Raw genomic sequence first — 26,479 nt, forward strand, 5'->3', positions numbered from 1 at the left:
GACCTATCGAAATTCCCCTAAGATTATCACACCTTAATTATGTTCATCATCTCTCTCAGGAGCGATCCGGCCCACCAAGCTTAGTGGTGCTGCTAGTGTGCGTGTTGGGCTTCCTCAGCTACGTTGTTGCTGCTGCCATCTTGCACAAGTTGGATCAGTTGGACTTACGCCGAGCTGGTGTGGTTCCTTTGTGTGGCACTGATGGACTCTTTAAATATGAGGTTCAGGTCAAAACTGGATGGAGTCGTGGAGCAGGTAAACTGTTATAGAAGAATATTAAATACAGTAAACCTCAGATATATCGGACTCGGATATATCGGAAATTCGCTCACAACGGACAGATAAAAAAGAACCGATTTTTCTGTAATGCATTTCCAATAAAAATTCATTGCATATATCGGATTTTTTATAACGGATTTCGCCTATTTCGGACAAAATCTCCAGTCCCGTTCCAATGCATTTCCATGAAATTTCCCTCGCATATATCGGATGGCCGCATCGTGGCGCTCCGATTCGCCGAATCGTGACAGGCCGCTATACGACGTCATTTGCAGCGTTTGCAGCGTTGCCTGCGCGTCCAGGTACATTGGAAACATAGTCAAGGAAGTGCCTTTTTATAACGGATAAAATCCCATTTACGCATATACCGGATATAAATCCGATTTATGCGTAAAACGGACATTTTCCGGTATACGCATATAACGGATTTGGCTTATATCGGACAAAACCAGTGGGAACAATTGAATCCGATATATCCGAGGTTTACTGTACATCATTGTCGTTGATAATTGACCATTATGTTTAGTTATGTTCTGTCCAGCCATTGGGGCAGATGGTATTATTGATTATTATTATATTATATTTATTTATTATATTATAATATTTATTTATTATACTATAATATTTATTTATTATATTAGATTATTATTATTTATTATTATTGATCTAAATGCCGTAACATGCTAAACAAATTTGCTCTGCCAGGGAAAAGTGTATGCAAATTTGGAGTGGCCGGTCCGGAGCAGGAGGGGATAGAAAAGAAGAATAAATAAAGGGGGGAGTGTAGGAACAAGAGTGGGACAATACAAAAAGACACGATAACAACAATTGTATCTGTTTGAATGGACGCCCCCCCTCTTACAATGATTTAATTACAATTTCAGGCACAACCGCTCATGTGGGAATCAATCTGTACGGCCGTGAGGGCCGCACTGGACACCGCCATCTGGACAGCAGGGGAGCCTTTGCACGCAATGCTCTCGACATATTCCATATCGCTACAGACACGAGCCTGGGCAGTGTGTGGAAAATACGCATTTGGCATGACAACAAGGGTAACTGCATGAACCAGACTCGTGTAAAAAGCAAGTCTTCCATTTAAGGATCTCTTATGGTGTGTCTCTCTTCCAGGTCTGTCCCCAGCGTGGATGTTACAGTATGTCTTGGTCAAGGACTTACAAACAGGAAGCAGTTACTACTTCCTGATTGAGGAGTGGCTGTCAGTAGACAATGAGAGAACTGATGGTTGGGTAGAAATGGAGGTGGAGGCCTCAGGTAAGGGATTTAGAATTTAAATCTACTTAAGCACGGATGCCAGATGCTGAGAAAATGACTTAATTTCTAAAGTCAAAATATTTTCAGTTCAATTAATCACACATAACTCCCTCTTCATCCCTGACACTGCATTGGGTTTTCCTCAGAAGAGGCAGCGCTTCGCCAGTTTCCCCGCCTCCTGCAGTGTGAGCTGCAGAGGGCGCTGTGTGAGAGTCACTTGTGGCTGTCGCTGTGGGAGAAGCCACCTCGCAGCCCCTTCACTCGCTTGCAGAGAGCCACGTGCTGTGCTTTGTTGCTGCAGCTCTTTTTGGTCTTCAACACATTATGGTGCAGCATCGTGATTGACAAGAGATACAGGTGTGTGTGTGTGTGTGTGTGTGTGTGTGTGTGTGTGTGTGTGTGTGTGTGTGTGTACGTTTTGGTTAATTTGTCAACGTTTCTTATGTTGAACCAGCCAGATTTAATAACACCCACCCAAGTAATCCACCAGACTAAAATTTGCTATGACATAGACATAGACTTTCCTTATTGTCATTGCACAATAACACAGCAGTGAAATTGCCAACAAAATGTCGTTGCCTGGCTCTCGTGTAATAATAAATAATAATAATAATAATAATAATAATAATAATAATAATAATAATAATAATAATAATAATAATAATAATAATCTCGCCCGAAGACAGCTGAGATAGGCTCCAGCACCCCCGCGACCCTTGTGAGGAAAAAGCGGTAGAAAATGAATGAATGAATGAATTAAATAATAAATAATAAATAATAAATAATAAATAATAAATAATAAATAATAAATAATAAATAATAAATAATAAATAATAAATAATAAATAATAAATAATAAATAATAAATAATAAATAATAAATAATAAATAATAAATATCTCGCCCGAAGACAGCTGGGATAGGCTCCAGCACCCCCGCAACCCTTGTGAGGAAAAAGCGGTAGAAAATGAATGAATGAATTAAATAATAAATAATAAATATCTCGCCCAAAGACAGCTGGGATAGGCTCCAGCACCCCCGCGACCCTTGTGAGGAAAAAGCGGTAGAAAATGAATGAATGAAATAATAAATAATAAATATCTCACCCGAAGACAGCTGGGATAGGCTCCAGCACCCCCGCGACCCTCGTGAGGAAAAAGTGGTAGAAAATAAATGAATGAATTAAATAATAAATAATAAATAATAAATAATAATGTGGAGAATAAATAGATTACATCAAATATGAACAATGTACAGAGTAAACAGTAATTTGTACAAATAATTTAAATAATTTACAATAAATGACAATAATTAAAACATTTTGGTTGTGCGTGTGGGCAGGTAGAGGGGCTTATTTGGCACTGAGCAGTCTGATGGAAGTAGTAGTAGTAGGGGAAGTAGCTGTCTCTAAACCTGGTTGTTCTACAGCGTATGCTGCAGAGCCTTCTCCCCGACGCCAGGCGAGAAAACAGTCCATGCTGTGGGGTGTGTGGGGGTCAGAGTAGATCCGACGGGCTCTCTTAATGGGGGGGAGCGGGGTCCCAATGACTGGGTGGGTGTGGTGCTCCAAATGTATTTTTGGTCAGCCTCCATAAATAAATGAATGTAATTGAAATGTAATAAAACTGTATTCATGGTCAGGAGATAGACACTCATTGAATCAAGTGATAATTCATTATGCTTCTATGTTGTTCCCTTATAAATTAGGCATTTTTTAAAAATGTGGACATATGTTGGAATATGGTGTCTCGTTCTTACATATTATCGCCATGTTGCAGCCCGCAAGCCGTGTCGCAATTGTCTTCACTGAATGGCGAGACTATAGCAGCAGGCGTGGTGACTTGTCTGATCGCTTACCCTCTTTACCTCCTGGTCTTCACCTTCTTCAGAATGAGTCGTAGCAAGGTAATGACTGGAAAAACCAGTCTGAGACTAAAACTGTATCAAATTGTGTGTCTCACTCACACCAAACCTTTTTTTTCACATTTTGCAAACATTCAGTGCGTGTCAGTGGAGCAGGTGCCTCCGCAAGGAGACCAAGAGTCGGTGGAGATTGATGACTTTCTGGATAACTCCATGGCGGGAAGTTCTTTCCTCTATTTCGATGGCGAGGTAAGTCAGCATGAGAAATTAGTTTTAACCTACTGGTGATGTGTTGTTGCTAGGGTAATCCTGGAAGAACAACATGAAGTTAACCTCTCATCAATACCGTGTGATTACATACTGTATGTGATACTGTTTGAAGAGTATTTATTCATTCATTCATTTTCTGCCAGCCAATCACAGGGCACATATAGACAAACAACCATTCACACTCACATTCATACCTATGGACAATTTGGAGTGGCTAATTAACCTAGCATGTTTTTGGAATGTGGGAGGAAACCGGAGTACCCGTAGAAAACCCACTCATTCACGAGGAGAACATGCAAACTCCACATAGAGATGGCCGAGAGTGGAATCGAACTCGGTTCTCTTAGCTGTGAGGCCTGCATGCTAACCACTAACATGAGTCTCCAATTAACCTAGCATGTTTTTGGAATGTGGGAGGAACCGTTGCATAAGCCTAAGTTAAAATCACAACTGGTCCATCCCACCATCTTGTCTGTTTCTCCTAGACCAACTCAGAGGAAACCAATGTGGATTTGCCAACACCCTCCACTAAAAGGTCAGTTATTCACCTCTTTTGGATCATTCCTGGGTTTCTCTCCAAATTCTTACTGTTAGCAGCTGTCGCTCAAAGTCTGCTCTTTTTCAGGACATTAAGACCTTGTTTGAATAAACGTCTCATTTTGTGTATTTCAGTGTAGAGAGTTGGGGCGTGGCAGAGGAGGAGACAGATGACAGGAATTGGCCAGAGCTGTTGGGTCATGTGTCTGCGACAGGAGGGGCGGGACATGGGGCAGTTCTTCCGAGGCTGAAGAGGGGCCAAGGGAGCAGACATCTTGGTGTGGACATGACCTTTAATCCTGGCGATGATGATGACCAACGTAACAAACAATTTACTGCCTCAGGTAAGAAACGGCTGATGTAGATGTAGTCCATTTGCAGGCATAAATGTTCGTTTTTGAACGCTGCCTTTGTTTGGCCTTCATCTAGAGCAGGGGTCTCAAACTCAATTTACTTGGGGGCCACTGGAGCTAGGGTCTGGGCGAGACTGGACCACATCAGGTTTTCCAAAAAAAACGCATTTATTAAAAACTGAAAAATATACAATCTTTTTCAGTGCTTTGGTTCCGATTTTCTACAATAAAAGCTCTGATAAAACATTCCACTGTTCTCAAATATCTTAATTTTTATTTTTCTGCACAAAATAAGATGAAAAATAAACAAATCAAGAATAAAGAAAATCAATAAATCAGTAATAAATAAATATAATAATAATAATAAAACGGCAAATAATAAAAACTTAAGAAACCACATATAGTTGGTGGGTAGACAAATTATTTTTTTCAGATTAAAATGAACAAAGCATTATTAGAGCCCTGTAGACATGACAAAACACGACTATAGTCACATTTATACTCTTTTTATTTACAACATATTGCGCAACTGCAGGGTCTTGAGACACATGCTAACTCGCAAACTAGAGAGCTAGCGACCTAAACGGTAGCCTCCAAGTTATTTCCTTTAAACTTAAAAAGTCAAAAACTTACCACTTCCACACGGATAGGGAGGATAACTATTAACAGTTATTTAACCTTTAACATGAACATTAATCAAACGTAATCATTTTTTCTGGGTACATGATACCATACAGCATCCATATCAAACTTGCGCGGGCCGCTCTAACATATAACTTTCATATCAAGGCGGGGGCCTCAAACTAGTGTCCTGCGGGCCACATTTGGCCCGCGGGCCGCATGTTTGAGACCGCTGATCTAGGGGGTCACCTGGGTTATCTGGGGTTTTGGCAGTGGGACTTAATTGATACGATTTTATAGATGATTATGTAGAATTCCTAGAACCTGGTACGTTCTCCACATGGAAACAGAATTGTTCTTCCTTACAGACGAAGACCTGATCAAACACATTCTGACCGATGGACAAAATTTCTTCCCACAAGCAGATGAAAGTGAGATGGCTGACCTGTGAGTATCTACGAAATGGAAATTATTCACCTGCTCTGTCGTTTGAACGTCACTGTTCATATTGTTATATGTATTCCCCTCACCTGTGTGCTAGGTCCAGCATTTTAGAAGATAACACAGAAGTGATTCTTCTCCACAAAATGAACGAGCCTCTTCCTCTAGATTATGTCAGAAGAGAACCGCCGAAAACAGCTTTCACCTCTAACACAGGTACCTGTGTTCGAACGTCCCTCAAACGTATTTTTGCGTACATGGAGGTGATGATGCCATTCCACAATATAAGATTTTTGGTTCAGTTTTAAGCGTGCACACATATACAGTTCAGTTGCAAATGTGAAAAGTGTAAATAAATACATTTTTTTTTTTAATGGTTACATATATTCATGTCCATGTTGTGGCATAATTGTCTAGTCATTTTGGCTCAACATATATGACTACATTTTTTGTCAAAGTGAAAGTTATGCTGGAAATATATCTTTTCACAAAAAGCCTTTTTCTCCCTTTTTTTGTTGGGAGCTGATATTTTGCTGAAACTTACCTATGTTCTACAGCTGATTACTAAAGAACAGAAAAAGGTAGAAACAAACTTTTTTTTTTCCGATGAAAGATAAGAGTTGGATCTTTCTTTTGGTATATGCAATGTCTATATAGCACAAGGACACAATTTTCTGTGTGCCTTGAAAATTCATCAAAAATGGCCGATACCGAGAGAGGCGACTTTTGAAAAATGTTCTTTGGAATTTTTTATTAAAAAAAATAAATAAAATTATGAATTCTTAAATATTGAGTCCTACTTACAGCAGTCAGGTTTTGAACCAATTAACGGCGATAAACAAGGGATGAAGGTAATGAATAAATGATGCTGTTCTGTGATAGAATCAATAAGTCATGCACTGTTTGTCACATGCATTCATTAATAATAATTAGACAAGTTAGACAAGACAATTAAAAAAAAAAAAAAGTATACGAATGAAATAAACTAGATTCAAATTGTGAATGTAGTATTCCACATCGTTCACCACGTGTCAACAATTTGCATTAACAAAGTGTTTTTTTCCACTCTCCAGTTGTCACAGACGTGTGTCGTCCCAGACGGTTCCCTCCCTGGTGTGGACGTGCCGCCCTGTGGGGGAGCTGGGCAGGGATCGCCCTGGCAAATAGTGTATCCATATGGGCGGGACACGGGTTCAGTCAGCATGTCGCCATGATGTGGCTCATCTCTTGTTTTGCCAGTTTCATGTGCTCCTGTCTCCTGTTGGAGCCAATAAAGGTAAAACACAAGACAACGTCATCAATCCATTTTTTTTTCTTCTAATTCTTCAATTGGATGAAACAAATGAACCACAATTCTCACATTTGGCTTTCAGGTGTTGTGTGAGGCCTTTTACTACGCAGTCTTTGTGTGTCGGCTGCGGCCCGAGGACCAGGATGTGCTGGTGGAGTTCCCCATGGTGGAGAGGGTGGTGCAAAGAGTCCACAAGGTGCGACCGCCTCAAGGCTATGCTCTATCCCAGGACCGGCACCAGGCCCGCAAGGTCCGCATGCTGCACACCATGTTGAAGGTAAGTAAGGAATATTTTCTGTTCACTTTCATTCTTTGTGTTAACATAACTGTTGTCATTTTCAGAACTTCCTGGTTTACATGTTCTTTCTGCTGGTGGTTCTGCTTCTCAACTATTCCGACTCAGCCAAACACACACACAGCCTGAGGCTGCGTACTCAGCTACAACATGTGCTGCATACGCCTGGATACTATAACATCAGCAGGTAAACATTCATGTTCTTGTCCCACGTCATTAGCTCCAAACTCGCCAGCCAATCGCAGGGCACATATAGACAAACAACCATTCACACTCACATTCATACCTATGGACAATTTGGAGTAGCAACGGGGAGAACCGAGGGTGGAATTGAACCCTGGTCTCTTAGCTGTGAGGTCTGCACGCTAACCACTCAACCGCCGTGCCGAACTGGACTTTTTTCAACCAAAAATATTCATTCATTCATTCATTCATTTTCTACCGCTTTTTCCTCACGAGGGTCGCGGGGGGTGCTGGGGCCTAACCCAGCTGTCTTCGGGCGAGAGGCGGGGTCCACCTTGGACTGGTCGCCAGCCAATCACAGGACACATATAGACAAACAACCATTCACACTCACATTCATACCTATGGACAATTTGGAGTCGCCAATTAACCTAGCATGTTTTTGGAATGTGGGAGGAAACCGGAGTACCCGGAGAAAACCCACGCATGCACGGGGAGAACATGCAAACTCCACACAGAGATGGCCGAGGGAGGAAATGAATACTTGTCTCCTAGCTGTGAGGTCTGTGTGCTAACCACTCGACCACCGTGCCGCCAACCAAAAATATATTCTTATTAAAGATGATTTTTATCTTACATAGTGTTCCTGATGCTGCTTATAAGTCCTACTAATTGTCTTAATATCCTTTTAGCCGAAATGATGTTCTGACGTGGCTGAACAAATCTCTGTTACCCCAACTTCTGAATGACTCCTCCCTGCTGGGGGACACAGGAAGCGTTTTACTTGGCACACCGAGACTCCGACAAATCCAGCATGCACAGGGTGAGATGCCTTTGTGTTCATTGGTGTTCTGATCTCACAGAATGACCTTGACATTGACCTTGACATTGTTTCTTTCAGTTGGGGCTGGCTACATCTCAGAGGACAAGTGGGAACAGGGGTGGCCGAGCATCGCTGATCATGGTGCTGCTGGTGGGAACTGGTAAGGGAAAAGGAAGGAGAGTCGAGTGATAAGTTTTTACTTTTAAAAACACATTCCGCATCTGTTTGTTGTCATCCTGCAAGGGTTTGGCGTTTGGGTCAGCAGAGTCCAGCCAATAGCAGCACAGCATTGGTCCTCCAGCTGAACAGAAGTCTACAGGAGGCCTGCCGCTCCCTGCAGCAGCTACAGGAGCAGCACTGGCTGGACTACAGGTCCATACTCTTACTCTGGGGTCTCAAACTCAATTTACCTGGGGGTCACTGGAGCTAGGGTCTGGGTGAGGCTGGGCCGCATCAGGTTAAAAAAAAAAAAAAAATATATATATATATATATATATATATATATATATATATATATATATATATATATATATATATATATATATATATATAAAGAAAAAAGAAAAAAAAAGAAACATGAAAATATAATAAAAATATAAATACATATTAATTATATTAAATATTAATAAATATATATAATATAATAGCCTTCAATGCTTCTGCTATACCATCCACTTTTTCAGTGCTTCTTTACAGGTTCTTTGCAAAAGCTCTGATAAAACATTAAATTATAATAAATTAAATAAATTAAATATATATATATATAATATAATATATATAAATATAATATAATTATAATTATAAATTATTATGAATTAATTTTTATTTATTATTAAATTATTAAATAAATGTTGAATGTTAATTTTTATTTTTTGACACAAAATAAGGTGGAAAAATAAATAAGCAAATCAAAAAACAAATGAAACAAGTGAAACAAATGAACAAATTAATTTTTATTTATTATTAAATAAATGTTGAATGTTAATTTTTATTTTTGACACAAAATAAGATGGAAAAATAAATAAGCAAATCAAAAAACAAGTGAAACAAATGATTTTTTTTATTATTATTAAATTATTAAATAAATGTTTAATGTTAATTTTTATTTTTCGACACAAAATAAGATGGATAAATAAATAAGCAAATAAAAAAAACAAATTAAACAAATTAAACTTTCATATCAAGGCGGGGGCCTCAAACTAGCGTCCCGCGGGCCGCATTGAGCCAGAACCAGACCCACAGCTTTTTTCATCATCATTAAAACAATTGTAACAATTTATGCTTCCTTGTGTGTGTTTGTGTGTTTGTGTGTGTGTTTGTAGGAGCCGTGCCTTGTTTGTGGAGTTCTCAATCTACAACATCAACACAAAACTCTTGGCGGTATTCTCCTTTCTTTTCGAGTTCCCTGTTTCTGAGCGTGCTCAGTCCAGCCTTGACCTCACCGTCATCACGCTGTGGCCAATCACAGGGCTGGATTTGCAGCTCCTTTTAATGGTATAAGCCCCGTCATGCACTTTTTAATTTGATTGGCGTTACATTGCCATCTGAACTTCATGTATCGTTTTTTCCAGATTGTACTTCTCGCCCTGGTGTTATATTTCCTGGTGCGGGGGGTATTGGGGTTCCTCCGAGTGGGCTACACTTACCTGCTGTCCTCCTGGAGAATCCTGGGCATCTGTAAACTCGCTCTCGCCGCATCTGTGTGCGGCTTACATCTTAGTCGCTGCATCATGGCGCAGCAGCAGTGGACGTCGTACCTCAAGCACCCACGTGATGCTTTCACCGACTTCCAGCCGCTTGCAAAACGGAGTCAGACGTACGCAGTCATGGCGGCCATGCTTCTCTTTATACTGGTGCTAAAGGTGAGAGAGAATTTCCATCTGCCGACTTCGGTGTGTGGCGCAATCAACGCAGACATCAATCAGAGACGACGAGATGCTTTTTAATATGTTGGATGGTTTTTTTTCCCTTAAAATACATTTTTGTTCCCTCTGATCTTGCAGGCCTCCCATCAGTTGCGCTTCCTGCGGGAGTGGGCCGTGTTTGGCAGAGCTCTGCGGCGCTCTGTTTGGGAGTCGCTGGGCGTGGCGCTAGCTTTACTGCTGATGGTGCTGGCGTACTCGCACGCGGGACACCTGGTCAGTGTCTTTGACTCTAACATCAGCTTCTTCTTCTTCTTCATGCCTTATGTTGATGACAACACACATGAGCATGAGACTTATTTATGTCTTAAATGTCTTATTTTTTGTTATTATGGTTATTATATTTAGTAATATGAACGTGAAGATGGCAAACAGGGCATTAATTCATGTTTAGAGGGCTCTAATAATGTTAAAAAAAAACATATTTAGAAGGTTGTTAACAGGTTTTATATGCTTTTATGCGCAAAAGTGTCATTACTGGTCACTTTAAAAAAAAAAAAAACAGTATGCAGGAGGATCTGATTGCTCTTTAAATATAGTGATAAAGTCACTGAGCCCTCCTGCACCGTGTTCTTACTTTTTGGAATTATTGAGTTATCATTTCCTTATGAGAATATTTATTTGTGACAGGCTGCCAGAAATAAATGAATGTGTAGGAAACACACACTGACTGGTGGCCAGCCAATCACAGGGCACATATAGACAAACAACCATTCACACTCACATTCATACCTATGGACAATTTGGAGTCGCCAATTAACCTAGCATGTTTTTGGAATGTGGGAGGAAACCGGAGTACCCGGAGAAAACCCACGCATGCACGGGGAGAACATGCAAACTCCACACAGAGATGGCCGAGGGTGGAATCAAACCCGGGTCTCCTAGCTGTGAGACCTGCATGCTTACCACTCGGTTATCATGCAACCGTAAAGGAAATCATGTTTGTTGAAATGCTGAATGCAAAACCAACCAAATACAATAAATGAACCATTCATTCATTTTCTACCGCTTATCCTCACAAGGGTCGCGGGGGTGCTGGAGCCTATCCCAGCTGTCTTTGGACGAGAGGCGGGGTACACCCTGGACTGGTCGCCAGCCAATCACAGTGCACATATAGACAAACAACCATTCACACTCACATTCATACCTATGGACAATTTGGAGTCGCCAATTAACCTAGCATGTTTTTGGAAACTCCACACAGAGATGGCTGAGGGAGGAATTGAACTCGGGTCTCCGAGCTGTGAGGTCTGTGCGCTAACCACTAGGCCACCGTGCAGCCTATAAATGAACCATTCATTCATTCATTTTCTACCGCTTTTTCCTCACGAGGGTCGCGGGGTGCTGGAGCCTATCCCAGCTGTCTTCGGGTGAGAGGTGGGGTACACCCTGGACTGGTCGCCAGCCAATCACAGGGCACATATAGACAAACAACCATTCACACTCACATTCATACCTATGGACAATTTGGAGTCGCCAATTAACCTAGCATGTTTTTGGAATGTGGGAGGAAACCGGAGTACCCGGAGAAAACCCACGCATGCACGGGGAGAACATGCAAAGATGGCCGAGGGAGGAATTGAACTCGGGTCTCCTAGCTGTGAGGTCTGTGCGCTAACCACTAGACCGCCGTGCCGCCTATAAATGAACCAATAAAAGCTAAATATTTTGATCTGAATGGGCCTTCAAAAGCTGCAAATTAAAGCCTTATTCAAGCTTCAGTGTCACATTATGACTTTTCCATCTATTTATGTCTTATCTTTATGATTATTTGTGGTGGGTTTAGTCGTTATTACCAACAATGAAGAAAAATGATGTGGACTGACCTGACTTATGGTGTTCCTTCTTCTTCTCCTTCCACTTCTCCAGCTCTACCACTCTGTATTCGATGGCTACGGCAGCGTCAGCGCCACCTGCTTGTCCTTGTTGGGGGCTGGTGGGCGTGGCCTCTTATCCTGGGGACCATCCCACTCGCTGAGCGGTCCCACAAGCCCCGTCTCGTCACTGGTGTTCCACGCAAGCTTCGCCGTGCTGCGCCTGGTCTTGCTGTGGTTGCTCACGTCTATTTTACTGAGGAACTACCGGCGTGGACGCGTGGAGTTGTACCGTCCAGCCGTTGATCTCCAAGACTACGAGATGGTGGAGCTCTTCCTTAGAAGACTCAAAATGTGGATGGGTCTCAGTAGAACCAAGGAGGTACTGAACTTCTTTTGTGCAAAAAGTGTTGGGATGCCCTTTTTTCATCAATGTGGGAATAAATCTAATAAATACGTTTGTTAGGAAAATTCATAAATTGACAAGAATAAAGTCAAATTAATATGACCTTTGAATAGGAATGTGACCTTGGAGAATAAAGTCATACATTTCTGAGAGTCATACATATTTAGGAAGAATTTGTACTTTATGGTAAAGGCATTGCCTGAGACAGCTATTAAAGGGAGGGAGGGGGGCTTATGTGACCTTTGACCTTGGGCATTTAAAGGGGGTGGGGTAAGGAAGGCGGACGTGAGAAGGGCGAGACTACAAACTGTTCTGTTTTGCTACCACGTTATGAATAAAAGGTTGCCTTTTATTCATATTATTTTATTCATAGACCTCACAGCTAGGAGACCAGGGTTCGATTCCACCCTCGGCCATCTCTGTGTGGAGTTTGCATGTTCTCCCCCGTGCATGCGTGGGTTTTCTCCGGGTACTCCGGTTTCCTCCCACGTTCCAAAAACATGCTAGGTTAATTAGCGACTCCAAATTGTCCATAGGTATGAATGTGAGTGTGAATGGTTGTTTGTCTATATGTGCCCTGTGATTGGCTGGCCACCAGTCCAGGGTGTACCCCGCCTCTTGCCCGGTAGAAAAGCGGTCGAAAATGAATGAATGAATATTTTTAGTTATTCATATTATTTTATTATTTTATTATTTTATTATTTTATTATTTTATTATTTTATTATTTTATTATTTTATTATTTTATTATTTTATTATTTTATTATTTTATTATTTTATTATTTTATTATTTTATTATTTTATTATTTTATTATTTTATTATTTTATTTTATTTCTTTTAATTTTAGCAAGACACATATGACATGTAATATTCTGACGTAATTCTCTTCAATTTATGACTTTATTCTTAAAATCTCCAATTTTTTTGTTTTTAACGTGGCCCTGGTACGCCATCATATGTACCTCTGTTAGACACCAAGGGTTGCCTAACCTTTTTTTCCATGACTGTAGCATTATTACTGTACGTTATGTGGAAGGTACCCCCCACGAAAAGTGGGGCTCTGCTCTACTTTTGGTCCATAGGGTGTATGTTTAGTCAAATACGCCACCCTCATGTCCCTGTCTCTGTTATCACCACAGTTTCGTCACAAAGTTCGCTTCGAAGGCATGGAGCTACCGCCATCGCGCTCGTCATCCACCAGCGACTGCAAGTCTCTTTGCTTGCCCCCGCTGGAGCGCCCTGATTCTCCATCCACTCCAGACAGTATTGACGCTGGCTCCGAAGCCTCCTGGTGCCCGGCCTCCTCCAGCCCCTGCAGCTTGACAGAAGCCCCCGGTATTGGACTGGGGCTTGGATTGGGTCTCGGGCTGGGGCTGGGTCCCGGAGTGGCGGTGGGCGGAGCCAGCTGGAAGGAAAGAGCTGAGACCGAAGCGTCTATGAAGAGGCTGCTCCCCACACTTGACGCTTTGCTGCAGCAGCTTGATCGTGTCACCGTGGCAACAGAGGATCTCTTCCATATGGAGTGTCGACTGGAGCGAGCGCAGAGGAATAGGAGGCGCAGAAGCTTGGATCAGAGGAGAAAAGCGGGGGGCAAGGAAAGGAAAAATGGCAAAGAAAAGCACAAAGTCAGCAAAAAGGCGAGAAAAAAGGACGGCGCAGCCAAAAATACTCCCAGAGGCGCAAACATTCCCTTGGCGAAGTCCAAAGCAGCGGACAAATCCATCAGTGCCCCCCCGCCAACTCCAGTCCCTGACCCCTCATCCCCAATTTTGGTACCCAGTACCCCTCTTTCCCATTCCAGAGTTCCAAAATCCAGCACTGTCGCTCCATGCACCCCGGCAGCCGCCCCCTCCTGGGAGCCCCACGCCACGGAAAGAGACAACCTCCCCTCCTCCAGCATGTTCAACCACCCGGCCCACACGACCACCATCCCCGCACACAAGAGAAAACGAAAGCCCCCTCCGCTTAAAAACAAAGTACACCCCAACTAAAACAGATGAGGGCCTGGGCACCCCCGAATGAGAGATTGTAGGGTTAAGGACGAGAGGAGGGCGGGGGCAGCTGGTTTTGTCTCTGCCCGCTCCTCTCTAAACCCTCATGGAAGGTGCTGAAAAAAGGTTCGAATCCCATTGTCGTGGTGCTGGTCGCCAGCTCAGATAGGGGCAAAGGTCACCATTTCAAAGCGGCCAACCAAAATGCACCCCCGACTCTATGTCACCCTGGAGGTCACATGGAGGTCATTGACAGGAGCACAGAAGCGTGCTCACCTGAGGACTAACCATTTGTTTGTGTTTTTTTTGTGTGTTTCTGTATTGTTTAATGTGTACTCAAAATGTGTACTCGCTACTACAGTATTACTACATTGGGTTCCTGTTTGAATACACGTTTGTTTTTTAATCACCGGTCATGTTGCACACGCTACACACATGTACAAATATCTCTGCAGGGGGGTTGCTTATGTTATTTTTTACCTAAGCAAATACACAATTGTTTTTCGGGGTATGATTATTATATTCACACCAATATAAGACTTTTTTTTTTTTTTTTTTTTTTTTAAACCTGGAAAAGTCTAAAAAAAAAATGAGTTGTGTGGAGATTTATACAGGTAAAAATGCATAGCTTTTTTCCCGTCACTCACGCAAGCATCACTCAAAGAGATGCTTGCGTTCTTATCATAAAAAGAGTCGTCTTATATTTGGGTCAATATGATGAAGAAAGCTGGTGTAAGTGATGTGATGGCAAACACGGATGACTTTATGATGAATGCAAGTCGTAGGTGAAAATGAAGGAAGGTTGATATTTACACCCCTTGCCCCCCCCAAACCCCGTCCCCCCACCACTACCACCACCATGAAGCTAAAAACTGCCTTGACTATTTCTGTTATGTTCACTATTGTTGTGATGTAAATGCACTTTTTGTTGTATTATCCATTGTTTCCAATGCCAGTGTTGTTGTTTTGTATGGTAATAAGCTTGCTATGAAACCAACAGCGAGGGGGGGGTTCAAAAATGAGGCAGCGCTCCCCCGCGGGAGCTTCATGGGAGGTACAGTCCAGCAGCTTGAGAAAAATAACTTCACGGGTGAGTCGTAAACACCACAAAATATCCTCCGGGAAAAAGACTTAAAAAACCCCTGCAAGCTTCACTTATACTGTAACTCAGGGGTGGGCAAACTGCGGCACACGGGCTACATTCAATTCCTTTTTGAAAGTTTGAAAAGTTTAACCAGCAACATGACTTGTAGTGTTGAGTCGCCGATACGTCAACGCACACGATGCGCAAATACCAGTGCCAAAAAAAAAAAACACCCGTTGCAAGGCATGCTGGGTAGCTTGCAGTCCTCTTTCTCCCAACATTTGTCACATATTTGCTAGATTGCAAAATATTTTGAGGAAGTTCTCAAAGGAGAAAATAAGAAAACGTTAATATGAATGTGAGTGTGAATGGTTGTTTGACTATATGTGCGCTGTGATTGGCTGCCGACCAGTCCAGGGTGTACCCCGCCTCTCAGGCGAAACCAGCCGTCATAGGCTCCAGCATACCGGCAACCATTGTGAGGATAAGCAGCATAGTTCATATTGTTGCAGCTGGACTACCCAGCATGCCTTGCGGGTATTTAGAAATAACAGTTTTAATATGTAATGTGTTCATTTGCATTCATTCTGCTTGATGCCACCGTTACATAGACGGCCCCCGCCGCCATGTTTGCCCACCCCTGCAGTAGCTGATGTACACACGTTGCCAAAGCCAAGTCGTTCATGTCTTTTGTACTTAGCACTTTATTTGCTCATAGAGTTGATATCCAAAGGCCATATTTAACTCTTGTGTCTTTACACTTTTTTTTAATTAAAAAAAAAATGAGTTAACGAGGTACGGAAGAAGGTACCTTTGTTTTAAAAATGTCTTCTTTCCATTAAACGTACGTACTTTTGTGTCCAGCGGGCAAATCTCAGGGAATACACCCTTTCCTAAAAATAACTAGTTTATGGGAATTTTATATCGTATTATGTTGATCATTTTCTCCAAAGAAAATGAGACTCAGTGATTAAATATACTTTTTTTTTTTTTGCGCACTTATTTCCTGCCACATCTTTTAACTTACATGAAAGGTAATTTAAAAAAAACAAACTTGCATTATGTGTGTGTGTGTGTGTGTGTGTTTTTGTATATCTCGGTGCTTTAGTGGTGTACATATTTCTTAATGTCCTTCAGCTATATATGATTAGTGTTGTTTTACACTTCCTGTCTTAACAAAAGCATCGCCATGTAAGCTAAAGATGATGTATTTATGATACATTTCACATCCACCAGGTTTGCTTTGTGTCTACAGTATGTCACAGACACCCCCCCCCCTTCATGCTTTTGCACTTGACAATGTTGAAAAAACAGCTGAACAATAAATGAAATGATCTCACATTTCAGTGCAATGTTTATTTTTTTCTGTCATTTAATTATTTCAGCGTGCACTGCATATAAGATTATGCAGATTATAGTAAGCAGTTTTATGGTAATGGTAATGGTTTTATTTCATTTGAACATACATCCCATAATCAGTTCCCAGTTCCACATGTCCAAAAGGAGTAGGAAGAAGCAAGGCTTATTAAATCCTACCCCTCCATCTGGTACTTTTACAATCAGTAACTGTTACATTTGTTCACTTCCTGCTTTCCATAATACAGTTTAAGTTTTTTTTTTTTTTTTATAATACACCTCGTACCGAAGTACAAGGTGATATGAGCATCCAATGCCATAATGGGTACCATAGTGCGTGTCAATATAGTGATATATATAGCACATCATGACTGGTTCAAGACTCTTCATCCTTGTATTTAGCAAATTTATTTTATTTATTAATTTATTTTTTATTAATTTATTTTTAGTTTTTAATTTTTTTACATTTACATCTTTGTACAGTGAAGAAAATAAGTATTTGAACACCCTGCTATTTTGCTATTTCTCCCACTTAGAAATCATGGAGGGGTCTGAAATTTTCATCGTAGGTGCATGTCCACTGTGAGAGAGATAAACTAAAAAGAAAAATCCAGAAATCACAATGCATGATTTTTTTAACAATTTATTTGTGTGATACAGCTGCTAATAAGTATTTGAACACCTGTGTATCATCTAGAATTCTGACCCTGAAAGACCTGTTAGTCTGCCCATTAGAAGTCCACCTGCACTCCATGTATCATCCTGAATCAGATGCACCTGTTTGAGGTCGTTAGCTGCATAAAGACACCTGTCCACCCCATACAATCAGTAAGACTTTAACTTGTATCATGGCGAAGACCAAAGAGCTGTCCAAAGACACCAGAGACAAAATTGTACACCTCCACAAGGCTGGAAAGGGCTACGGAGCAATTACCAAGCAGCTTGGTGAAAAAAGGTCCACTGTTGGAGCTATCATTAGAAAATGGAAGAAGCTAAACATGACGGTCAATCTCAATCGGAGTGGAGCCCCATGCAAGATATCACCTCGTGGGGTCTCAATGATTCTAAGAAAGGTGAGGAATCAGCCCAGAACTACACGACAGGACTTGGTCAATGACCTGAAAAGAGCTGGGACCACCGTTTCCAAGGTTACTGTAGGTAATACACTAAGACGTCATGATGTGAAATCATGCATGGCACGAAAGGTTCCCCTGCTTAAACCAGCACATGTCAAGGCCCGTCTTAAGTTTGCATATGACCATTTGGATGATACAGAGGAGTCATGGGAGAAAGTTTTATGGTCAGATGAGACCAAAATAGAACTTTTTGCTCATAATTCCAATAAGCGTGTTTGGAGGAAGAAGAATGAAGAGTACAATCCGAAGAACACCATCCCTACTGTGAAGCATGGGGGTGGTAGCATCATGCTTTGGGGGTGTTTTTCTGCACATGGGACAGGACGAGTGCACTGCATTAAAGAGAGGATGACTGGGGCCGTGTATTGTGAGATTTTGGGGAACAACCTCCTTCCCTCTGTCAGAGCATTGAAGATGGGTCGTGGCTGGGTCTTCCAACACGACAACGACCCGAAGCACACAGCCAGGAAAACCAAGGAGTGGCTCCGTAAGAAGCATATCAAGGTTCTAGCATGGCCCAGCCAGTCTCCAGACCTGAACCCAATCGAAAATCTTTGGAGGGAGCTCAAACTCCGTGTTTCTCAGCGACAGCCCAGAAACCTGACTGATCTAGAGAAGATCTGTGTGGAGGAGTGGGCCAAGATCCCTCCTGCAGTGTGTGCAAACCTGGTGAAAAACTACAGGAAACGTTTGACCTCTGTAATAGCAAACAAAGGCTACTGTACCAAATATTAACATTCATTTTCTCAGGTGTTCAAATACTTATTAGCAGCTGTATCACACAAATAAATTGTTAAAAAATCATGCATTGTGATTTCTGGATTTTTCTTTTTAGTTTATCTCTCTCACAGTGGACATGCACCTACGATGAAAATTTCAGACCCCTCCATGATTTCTAAGTGGGAGAAATAGCAAAATAGCAGGGTGTTCAAATACTTATTTTCTTCACTGTATATAGCACATCATGACTGGTTCAAGACTCTTCATCCTTGTATTTAGCAAATTTATTTTATTTATTAATTTATTATTATTTATAATAAATTATTATTATTAATTATTATTAATTTATTATTATTATTTTTTTACATTTACATCCTTGTATTTAGCAAATTTATTTTATTTATAAATTTTTTTTTATTATTTTTTTTTACATTTACATCCTTGTATTTAGCAAATTTATTTTATTTATTAATTTATTTTTTATTAGGTTTTTTTTAATTTTTTTTTTACATTTTTAATTTTTTGTCCCGTACCAAAGTAGGTGGTGATATGAGCATCCAATGCCATAATGGGTACCATAGTAAGTGTCAATATAGTGATATATATAGCACACCATGACTGGTTCAAGACTCTTCATCCTTGGATTTAGCAAATTTATTTTATTTTTTAATTATTATTATTATTTTTTTTTTACATTTACATCCTTGTATTTAGCAAATTTATTTTATTTATAAATTTTTTTAATTATTTTTTTTTTACATTTACATCCTTGTATTTAGCAAATTTATTTTATTTATTAATTTATTATTTTTATTTTTACATTTACATCCTCGTATTTAGCAAATTTATTTTATTTATTAATTTATTTTTTTATTAATTTTTTTTAGTTTTTTTTTTTTACATTTTTTATTTTTTGTCCCATACCAAAGTAGGAGGTGATATGAGCATCCAATGACATAATGGGTACCATAGTAAGTGTCAATATAGTGATATATATAGCACATCATGACTGGTTCAAGACTCTTCATCCTTGTATTTAGCAAACATCAACTGCTTGTATTGTTTCTTGAATTGGCTCATCGTTGTGCATTGTTTGATTTCCTTACTCAATCCATTCCATAGTTTGATTCCACATACTGAAATGCTATGGCTAGCATAACGTAGTCCTAGCATAGAAGTGTTTCAAATGTACTTCTTCCCTGAGATCATATTTCTCCTCTCTTGTAGAGAAGTATTGGATGACATTTTAGCTAATTGGTTATTTTTAGCCTTGTGCATTATTTTAGCTGTTTGAAGATGAGCTATATTAGCAAGTTTTATTATACTTAATATTATGTTATATATGTCATTTCAGTAAAGTTGAAATGTTATTTTTGTCAAATTATTATGAGGAAAAATGACTACAATTTGGGGAAATTAGGTTGTGGCAAAGGTAATATGACAATAAAGTTAAAATATGGGAATTATGTCATCATTACAAGAAGATAAGACGAACGTTGAAATAGAAAAAAAAAATTTAAAATGCAGAAATGCTATGAGAACATGGTCATATTGTAACCGGAGTGGACTTGAAAAAGTTTGGAAGTCCATTCTCCTCCAGGAGTAGCACATTCTTCTGCCATTCCTTTCCTGTGGATGCGGCGCCACCAGCAGGAAGTACAAGGCACGGGCTTCCTCTCAGGATTCATTTTCAGTGAATCGGATCATTCCGGTTCTTTCAGTAAAAATTAACTGACCGTTAATTTCGGTCAATTGGTCGTTAGCCTGTGATCTCTGGAAATAAAAATGAATTGCGAATACAGTATGTGGCAAACTGAGGTGGGATTTTTCACCACCAAAGTAAACATTTGGGAAAAAAAAGTAGCCTGGAAAAGTAATTATTAAAAATAGCATAAATGGAAACATCTAAATATGCACTTTCAGTTGAAGTTTAAAGTAGAAACTTTGGAAAAAAGATGCAAAATGTGCCTGATTCACTGCTGAAACGCTCTTTATTGAGTGAGCCTTTATTGTAAGCGTGAAACACACAGGGTCCCCGAACACACCAGTCCCAAATCTTCAACACGTGTACGGATGTCATCACACGAAATCTGTGAAGTCATCCACAGTCGACACCAGCCGTTTGCGTTGGCCCGAGTTCTCCGCATTTAAACCAGCATTGCTGCTAGGTTGAAATCCTTTACTTTGACTGTGTCCCTGAGTCAGCGAGATCCCAGGGGTGCAGCGGGATTGAATATCCTCATGGGCCTGAAAGAGAGAGCGACATGGTGAGAGGAATGAGAGGAATTCTTTGAGGAATGGCGGTTGTCTTAAGTGTCGCCTACCCTGGTCCTGATCCTCTTTATGTGACGTAACCGTGCCAGCCACTTTGAGGCGTAGGCGTCGGACGGGTTGGCTCTGGACTGGTGAACCAAAGATGCCATCTAAAAAAAAAAAAAAAAAAAAAAATGGGGGGCCGTGTCAGTGGTGTCAATGTGTCAATACAGGCAGTTGATGTTTGCTAAATACAAGGATGAAGAGTCTTGAACCAGTCATGATGTGCTATATATATCACTATATTGACACTTACTATGGTACCCATTATGTCATTGGATGCTCATATCACCTCCTACTTTGGTACGGGACAAAAATTTAAAAAATGTAAAAAAAAAAAAAAAAAACTAAAAAAATTAATAAAAAATAAATTAATAAATAAAATAAATTTGCTAAATACAAGGATGTAAATGTAAAAAAAATAATAATAATAAATTAATAAATAAAATAAATTTGCTAAATACAAGGATGTAAATGTAAAAAAAAATAATAAAAAAAATTTATAAATAAAATATATTTGCTAAATACAAGGATGTAAATGTAAAAAAAAAATAATAATTAATAAATAAAATACATTTGCTAAATACAAGGATGAAGAGTCTTGAACCAGTCATGATGTGCTATATATATCACTATATTGACACTTACTATGGTACCCATTATGGCATTGGATGCTCATATCACCTCCTACTTTGGTACGGGACAAAAATTTAAAAAATGTAAAAAAAAAAAAAAAAAACTAAAAAAATTAATAAAAAATAAATTAATAAATAAAATAAATTTGCTAAATACAAGGATGTAAATGTAAAAAAAAAAATAATAATAAATTAATAAATAAAATAAATTTGCTAAATACAAGGATGTAAATGTAAAAAAAAATAATAAAAAAAATTTATAAATAAAATATATTTGCTAAATACAAGGATGTAAATGTAAAAAAAATAATAATAATTAATAAATAAAATACATTTGCTAAATACAAGGATGAAGAGTCTTGAACCAGTCATGATGTGCTATATATATCACTATATTGACACGCACTATGGTACCCATTATGGCATTGGATGCTCATATCACCTCCTACTTTGGTACGGGACAAAAATTTAAAAAATGTAAAAAAAAAAAAAAAAAAACTAAAAAAATTAATAAAAAATAAATTAATAAATAAAATAAATTTGCTAAATACAAGGTTGTAAATGTAAAAAAAATAATAATAAATTAATAAATAAAATAAATTTGCTAAATACAAGGATGTAAATGTAAAAAAAAAATAATTAAAAAAAATCATAAATAAAATAAATTTGCTAAATACAAGGATGTAAATGTAAAAAAAAAAAAATAATTAATAAATAAAATAAATTTGCTAAATACAAGGATGAAGAGTCTTGAACCAGTCATGATGTGCTATATATATCACTATATTGACACTTACTATGGTACCCATTATGGCATTGGATGCTCATATCACCTCCTACTTTGGTACGGGACAAAAAATTAAAAAATGTAAAAAAAAAAAAAAACTAAAAAAATTAATAAAAAATAAATTAATAAATAAAATAAATTTGCTAAATACAAGGATGTAAATGTAAAAAAAATAATAATAATAAATTAATAAATAAAATAAATTTGCTAAATACAAGGATGTAAATGTAAAAAAAAATAATTAAAAAAATTTATAAATAAAATAAATTTGCTAAATACAAGGATGTAAATGTAAAAAAAATAATAATAATTAATAAATAAAATAAATTTGCTAAATACAAGGATGAAGAGTCTTGAACCAGTCATGATGTGCTATATATATCACTATATTGACACGCACTATGGTACCCATTATGTCATTGGATGCTCATATCACCTCCTACTTTGGTACGGGACAAAAAATAAAAAATGTAAAAAAAAAATTAAAAAAAACCTAATAAAAAATAAATTAATAAATAAAATACAATTGCTAAATACAAGGATGTAAATGTAATAATAATAATAATAATAAATTAATAAATAAATAAAAATTGCTAAATACAAGGATGTAAATGTAAAAAAAAATAATAATAATAAATTTATAAATAAAACACATTTGCTAAATGTGTCAGTGACGCCATACTTAAACTCTCACAAACATTATTTCAACTTACATTGGCATGGAGCGCCATCTGTCGGACCAAGAGCGGGAGGTTGCGGTCGGAAACTATTTTTGCCACAGTTGTATCCACTAAGCCTTCCAGGTCTGAAAGGGGAAACACGAGACATGAAATCCGGTTCCGGCACAAACCGAGGAAGCACCGGGCTCACCTTTCCGGCACTGCAGGGTGACCAGGTTACATTCATAATCCAGCGGTTTGATAATCACCTCCACAAAGTTAAACTGGCCCTAAACACAATGTTGATGATTTTAGATTGACATTGATGTGACTTACATACACAAGTGTGTGTGTGTGTGTGTGTGTGTACCTTTATGGTGCCCAGTTTGTATTCCTCGCCTGAATCGTTGTACACCACCATAACAAAATCATTGCCAATGTGACGCTTCTTATTGCAGCAGCCTTTGTCGCTCTCCCTGTTTGGCATCAGCGTGGCGATGTGGAAGATGGCTGTGGACACACACAAGGTTCAGTAGGACAAACAAGGAAGCTCAGTAGAGTCAAGTAGTGCAAGGTTCTTCTGCAGTACTTCTGCAAAATGTATTGCTCTCTGCTTCTACCATATCTTACTTATTGTGTGGAAATATGGGCTAATATGGGGTATATAACTATAACTAATATGGGGTAATAACTATAAAAAGCAATCTTCACTCGCTTAAATGTACTGCAAAAAAAAGGTCAGTAAGGATAATTCATAATGCCCGCCTACAGAGAACATACTAACTCCTTATTTCTAAAATCACAAATACTTCAACTTGCTGATATAGTTCATCTTCAAACAGCTAAAATAATGCATGAGGCTAAAAATAACCAATTAGCTAAAAATGTCATTCAATACTTCTCTACAAGAGAGGAGAAATATGATCTCAGGGAAGAACTACATTTGAAACACTTCTATGCTAGGACTACGTTATGCTAGCCATAGCATTTCAGTATGTGGAATCAAACTATGGAATGGATTGAGTAAGGAAATCAAACAATGCACAACGATGAGCCAATTCAAGAAACAATACAAGCAGTTGATGTTTGCTAAATACAAGGATGAAGAGTCTTGAACCAGTCATGATGTGCTATATATATCACTATATTGACACGCACTATGGTACCCATTATGTCATTGGATGCTCATATCACCTCCTACTTTGGTATGGGACAAAAAATAAAAAATGTAAAAAAAAAAAACTAAAAAAAATTAATAAAAAAATAAATTAATAAATAAAATAAATTTGCTAAATACGAGGATGTAAATGTAAAAATAAAAATAATAAATTAATAAATAAAATAAATTTGCTAAATACAAGGATGTAAATGTAAAAAAAAATTAATAATAATAAATTAATAAATAAAATAAATTTGCTAAATACAAGGATGAAGAGTCTTGAACCAGTCATGATGTGCTATATATATCACTATATTGACACTTACTATGGTACCCATTATGTCATTGGATGCTCATATCACATCCTACTTTGGTACGAGACAAAAAATAAAAAATGTAAAAAAAAAAAAAACAAAAAACAAAACCTAATAAAAAATAAATTAATAAATTCAATAAATTTGCTAAATACAAGGATGTAAATGTAAAAATAAATAAATAAATTAATAAATAAAATAAATTTGCTAAATACAAGAATGTAAATGTACAAAAAATGTATAAAAAATTAATTAATAAATAAAATAAATTTGCTAAATACAAGGATGAAGAGTCTTGAACCAGTCATGATGTGCTATATATATCACTATATTGACACGCACTATGGTACCCATTATGGCATTGGATGCTCATATCACCTTGTACTTCGGTACGAGGTACATTATTTAAAAAAAAAACAAAAAAACCTAAACTGTATTATGGAAAGCAGGAAGTGAACAAATGTAACAGTTACTGATTGTAAAAGTACCAGATGGAGGGGTAGGATTTAATAAGCTTTGCTTCTTCCTACTCCTTTTGGACATGTGGAACTGGGAACTGATTATGGGATGCATTCAATTGTAATCTGATGCATGTTCAAATGAAATAAAACCATTACCATTACCATAAATGTTATTAGTCGATAACAACATAACCAAAGACCGAATACAGTTTTAAAATGAAACCGGTTTTGATCATCTTGTTCCACCTTGCATGATGTCATCATGCCAGCAGTAGGTGAACTCGCCGTCGTCTCCGTATTGATCCAGCCCGCCCAGGAAGATCTGGTCGGGGTCACAGTCCTTCAGGTGGATTAATTTACCGAGCCCGGTGAGGAAGCAGGCGTAACGATTTGAACCGTACTCGTTGGACAGAATGGCGACCTCGTTGTTGACCTACGGAAACGTGAGAATGTGAGATGTGTGGTTTTGTGGTTCATAAAGCTTCGGGAACTCAAAATTCATTCATGTTCTACTACTTCTCTTATTTACACGGTGGGTGTCCTCACCTGACCGGCTCCGACAAAGATCACTCCAATCTTATGAGTGTCGTAAGGAGGCATCTGATCCAGAACCTTCACGGCACGATCAATCACCTACACAGAAGAAACACACCCCTCATTAAGCCAGCGTGGTTGGTTGGTTGGTTCCGGGGTTCGTGGGGGTCATCTGGGGGGCACTAACCTGTGTTTTGGGCAGCAGCAGAGGCTTGTTTGCCTCATTGCCAAAGAAGGGCGAGTGGTACAGCTGGAGGAACACAAAGCTGGAGTGGAGAAGGAGACAATTCACGGTTTTGTGCGAATCCACGCTTGAGATTCAACATCACGTTTCTACCTCGGGCTGAGCCCAGACGTCTTCTCGGTGCTGCTGGGACCGGGTCGACTATGGTACGAATCTCTCTCCGTTCTCCTCTCTCTCCTCGAGGACGGTGCTGATACCGAAATGGTGTGGCCCCGAGGTCTGTGGCCCCCGCTGGGCGAGATGGGCCCCGGTTGCGCTCCAGATGGTGGAAACTCTAATTTCATTCTTGCTCCTCCACTTTGGGGAAGCACTGCAGAAGAACCTTCCATTACTTGACTCGGCATGGTGAGTCCACTGAGGTCTCCTCCTACGTTCTCCCTCTCAACGGGCGGCTGGATCTTGGCCTCTGATAGGACTCTCGGTTGGGCCACATCTCCTAGCATTTTCTCCGATTCCAGAGCGGCTTTGGAGAAGGCTTCTGGTAAAGTCTGGAGCTCTGGGGAGGAGCTGGATTTGTTGAGTCCATGACCTTGGGACTGGTTTGTGCCCTGGAAGAGGAGCTCCTGGCTGCCAGGGGTGGAGAGCCCCTGAGTGGGTTGATCGATGGGAATGGCTCCCTCACTCACTTCCTCCAAGGTGGACTTTTCATCATCTTGACTGGAGGTGGAAGAGGACTGGAGGTCAAAAGCAGAAGACGTCTTTACTCATTTCAAAC

At 39.2% G+C, this 26,479-nt stretch overlaps 2 protein-coding genes across 4 annotated transcripts in view; one reads left to right on the forward strand and one right to left on the reverse strand.

Moving 5' to 3' along the window:
- pkd1a (polycystic kidney disease 1a) overlaps positions 1-16,785 on the forward strand; it is an 84,713-nt gene extending 67,928 nt beyond the window's left edge. Inside the window, exons 36-56 of the mRNA XM_058090334.1 lie at positions 60-255; positions 1,164-1,334; positions 1,411-1,554; positions 1,701-1,911; positions 3,331-3,457; positions 3,554-3,664; positions 4,171-4,220; positions 4,358-4,566; positions 5,565-5,643; positions 5,738-5,853; positions 6,711-6,913; positions 7,011-7,205; positions 7,271-7,410; positions 8,099-8,229; positions 8,308-8,389; positions 8,473-8,601; positions 9,552-9,723; positions 9,801-10,091; positions 10,233-10,367; positions 12,021-12,347; positions 13,511-16,785. Of these exons, the coding sequence (XP_057946317.1) occupies positions 60-255; positions 1,164-1,334; positions 1,411-1,554; positions 1,701-1,911; positions 3,331-3,457; positions 3,554-3,664; positions 4,171-4,220; positions 4,358-4,566; positions 5,565-5,643; positions 5,738-5,853; positions 6,711-6,913; positions 7,011-7,205; positions 7,271-7,410; positions 8,099-8,229; positions 8,308-8,389; positions 8,473-8,601; positions 9,552-9,723; positions 9,801-10,091; positions 10,233-10,367; positions 12,021-12,347; positions 13,511-14,362 (4,071 nt within the window). The 3' untranslated portion in view covers positions 14,363-16,785. The remainder of the gene's footprint in view (positions 1-59; positions 256-1,163; positions 1,335-1,410; positions 1,555-1,700; positions 1,912-3,330; positions 3,458-3,553; positions 3,665-4,170; positions 4,221-4,357; positions 4,567-5,564; positions 5,644-5,737; positions 5,854-6,710; positions 6,914-7,010; positions 7,206-7,270; positions 7,411-8,098; positions 8,230-8,307; positions 8,390-8,472; positions 8,602-9,551; positions 9,724-9,800; positions 10,092-10,232; positions 10,368-12,020; positions 12,348-13,510) is intronic.
- A 3,843-nt stretch (positions 16,786-20,628) lies between these two features.
- Positions 20,629-26,479, reverse strand: part of tsc2 (TSC complex subunit 2) — a 34,107-nt gene continuing 28,256 nt past the window's right edge. For all 3 annotated transcript variants that reach the window (XM_058069430.1, XM_058069431.1, XM_058069429.1), the window contains 9 exons: positions 25,858-26,438; positions 25,708-25,786; positions 25,533-25,619; positions 25,233-25,419; positions 23,423-23,562; positions 23,264-23,342; positions 23,107-23,198; positions 20,983-21,081; positions 20,629-20,905 (listed from right to left, as the gene is read on the reverse strand). In XM_058069430.1, the coding sequence (XP_057925413.1) occupies positions 20,738-20,905; positions 20,983-21,081; positions 23,107-23,198; positions 23,264-23,342; positions 23,423-23,562; positions 25,233-25,419; positions 25,533-25,619; positions 25,708-25,786; positions 25,858-26,438 (1,512 nt within the window). In that variant the 3' untranslated portion in view covers positions 20,629-20,737. The remainder of the gene's footprint in view (positions 20,906-20,982; positions 21,082-23,106; positions 23,199-23,263; positions 23,343-23,422; positions 23,563-25,232; positions 25,420-25,532; positions 25,620-25,707; positions 25,787-25,857; positions 26,439-26,479) is intronic.

This window comes from Doryrhamphus excisus, chromosome 1 (assembly GCF_030265055.1).
Source record: "Doryrhamphus excisus isolate RoL2022-K1 chromosome 1, RoL_Dexc_1.0, whole genome shotgun sequence".
Taxonomy (NCBI): Eukaryota; Metazoa; Chordata; class Actinopteri; order Syngnathiformes; family Syngnathidae; genus Doryrhamphus; species Doryrhamphus excisus.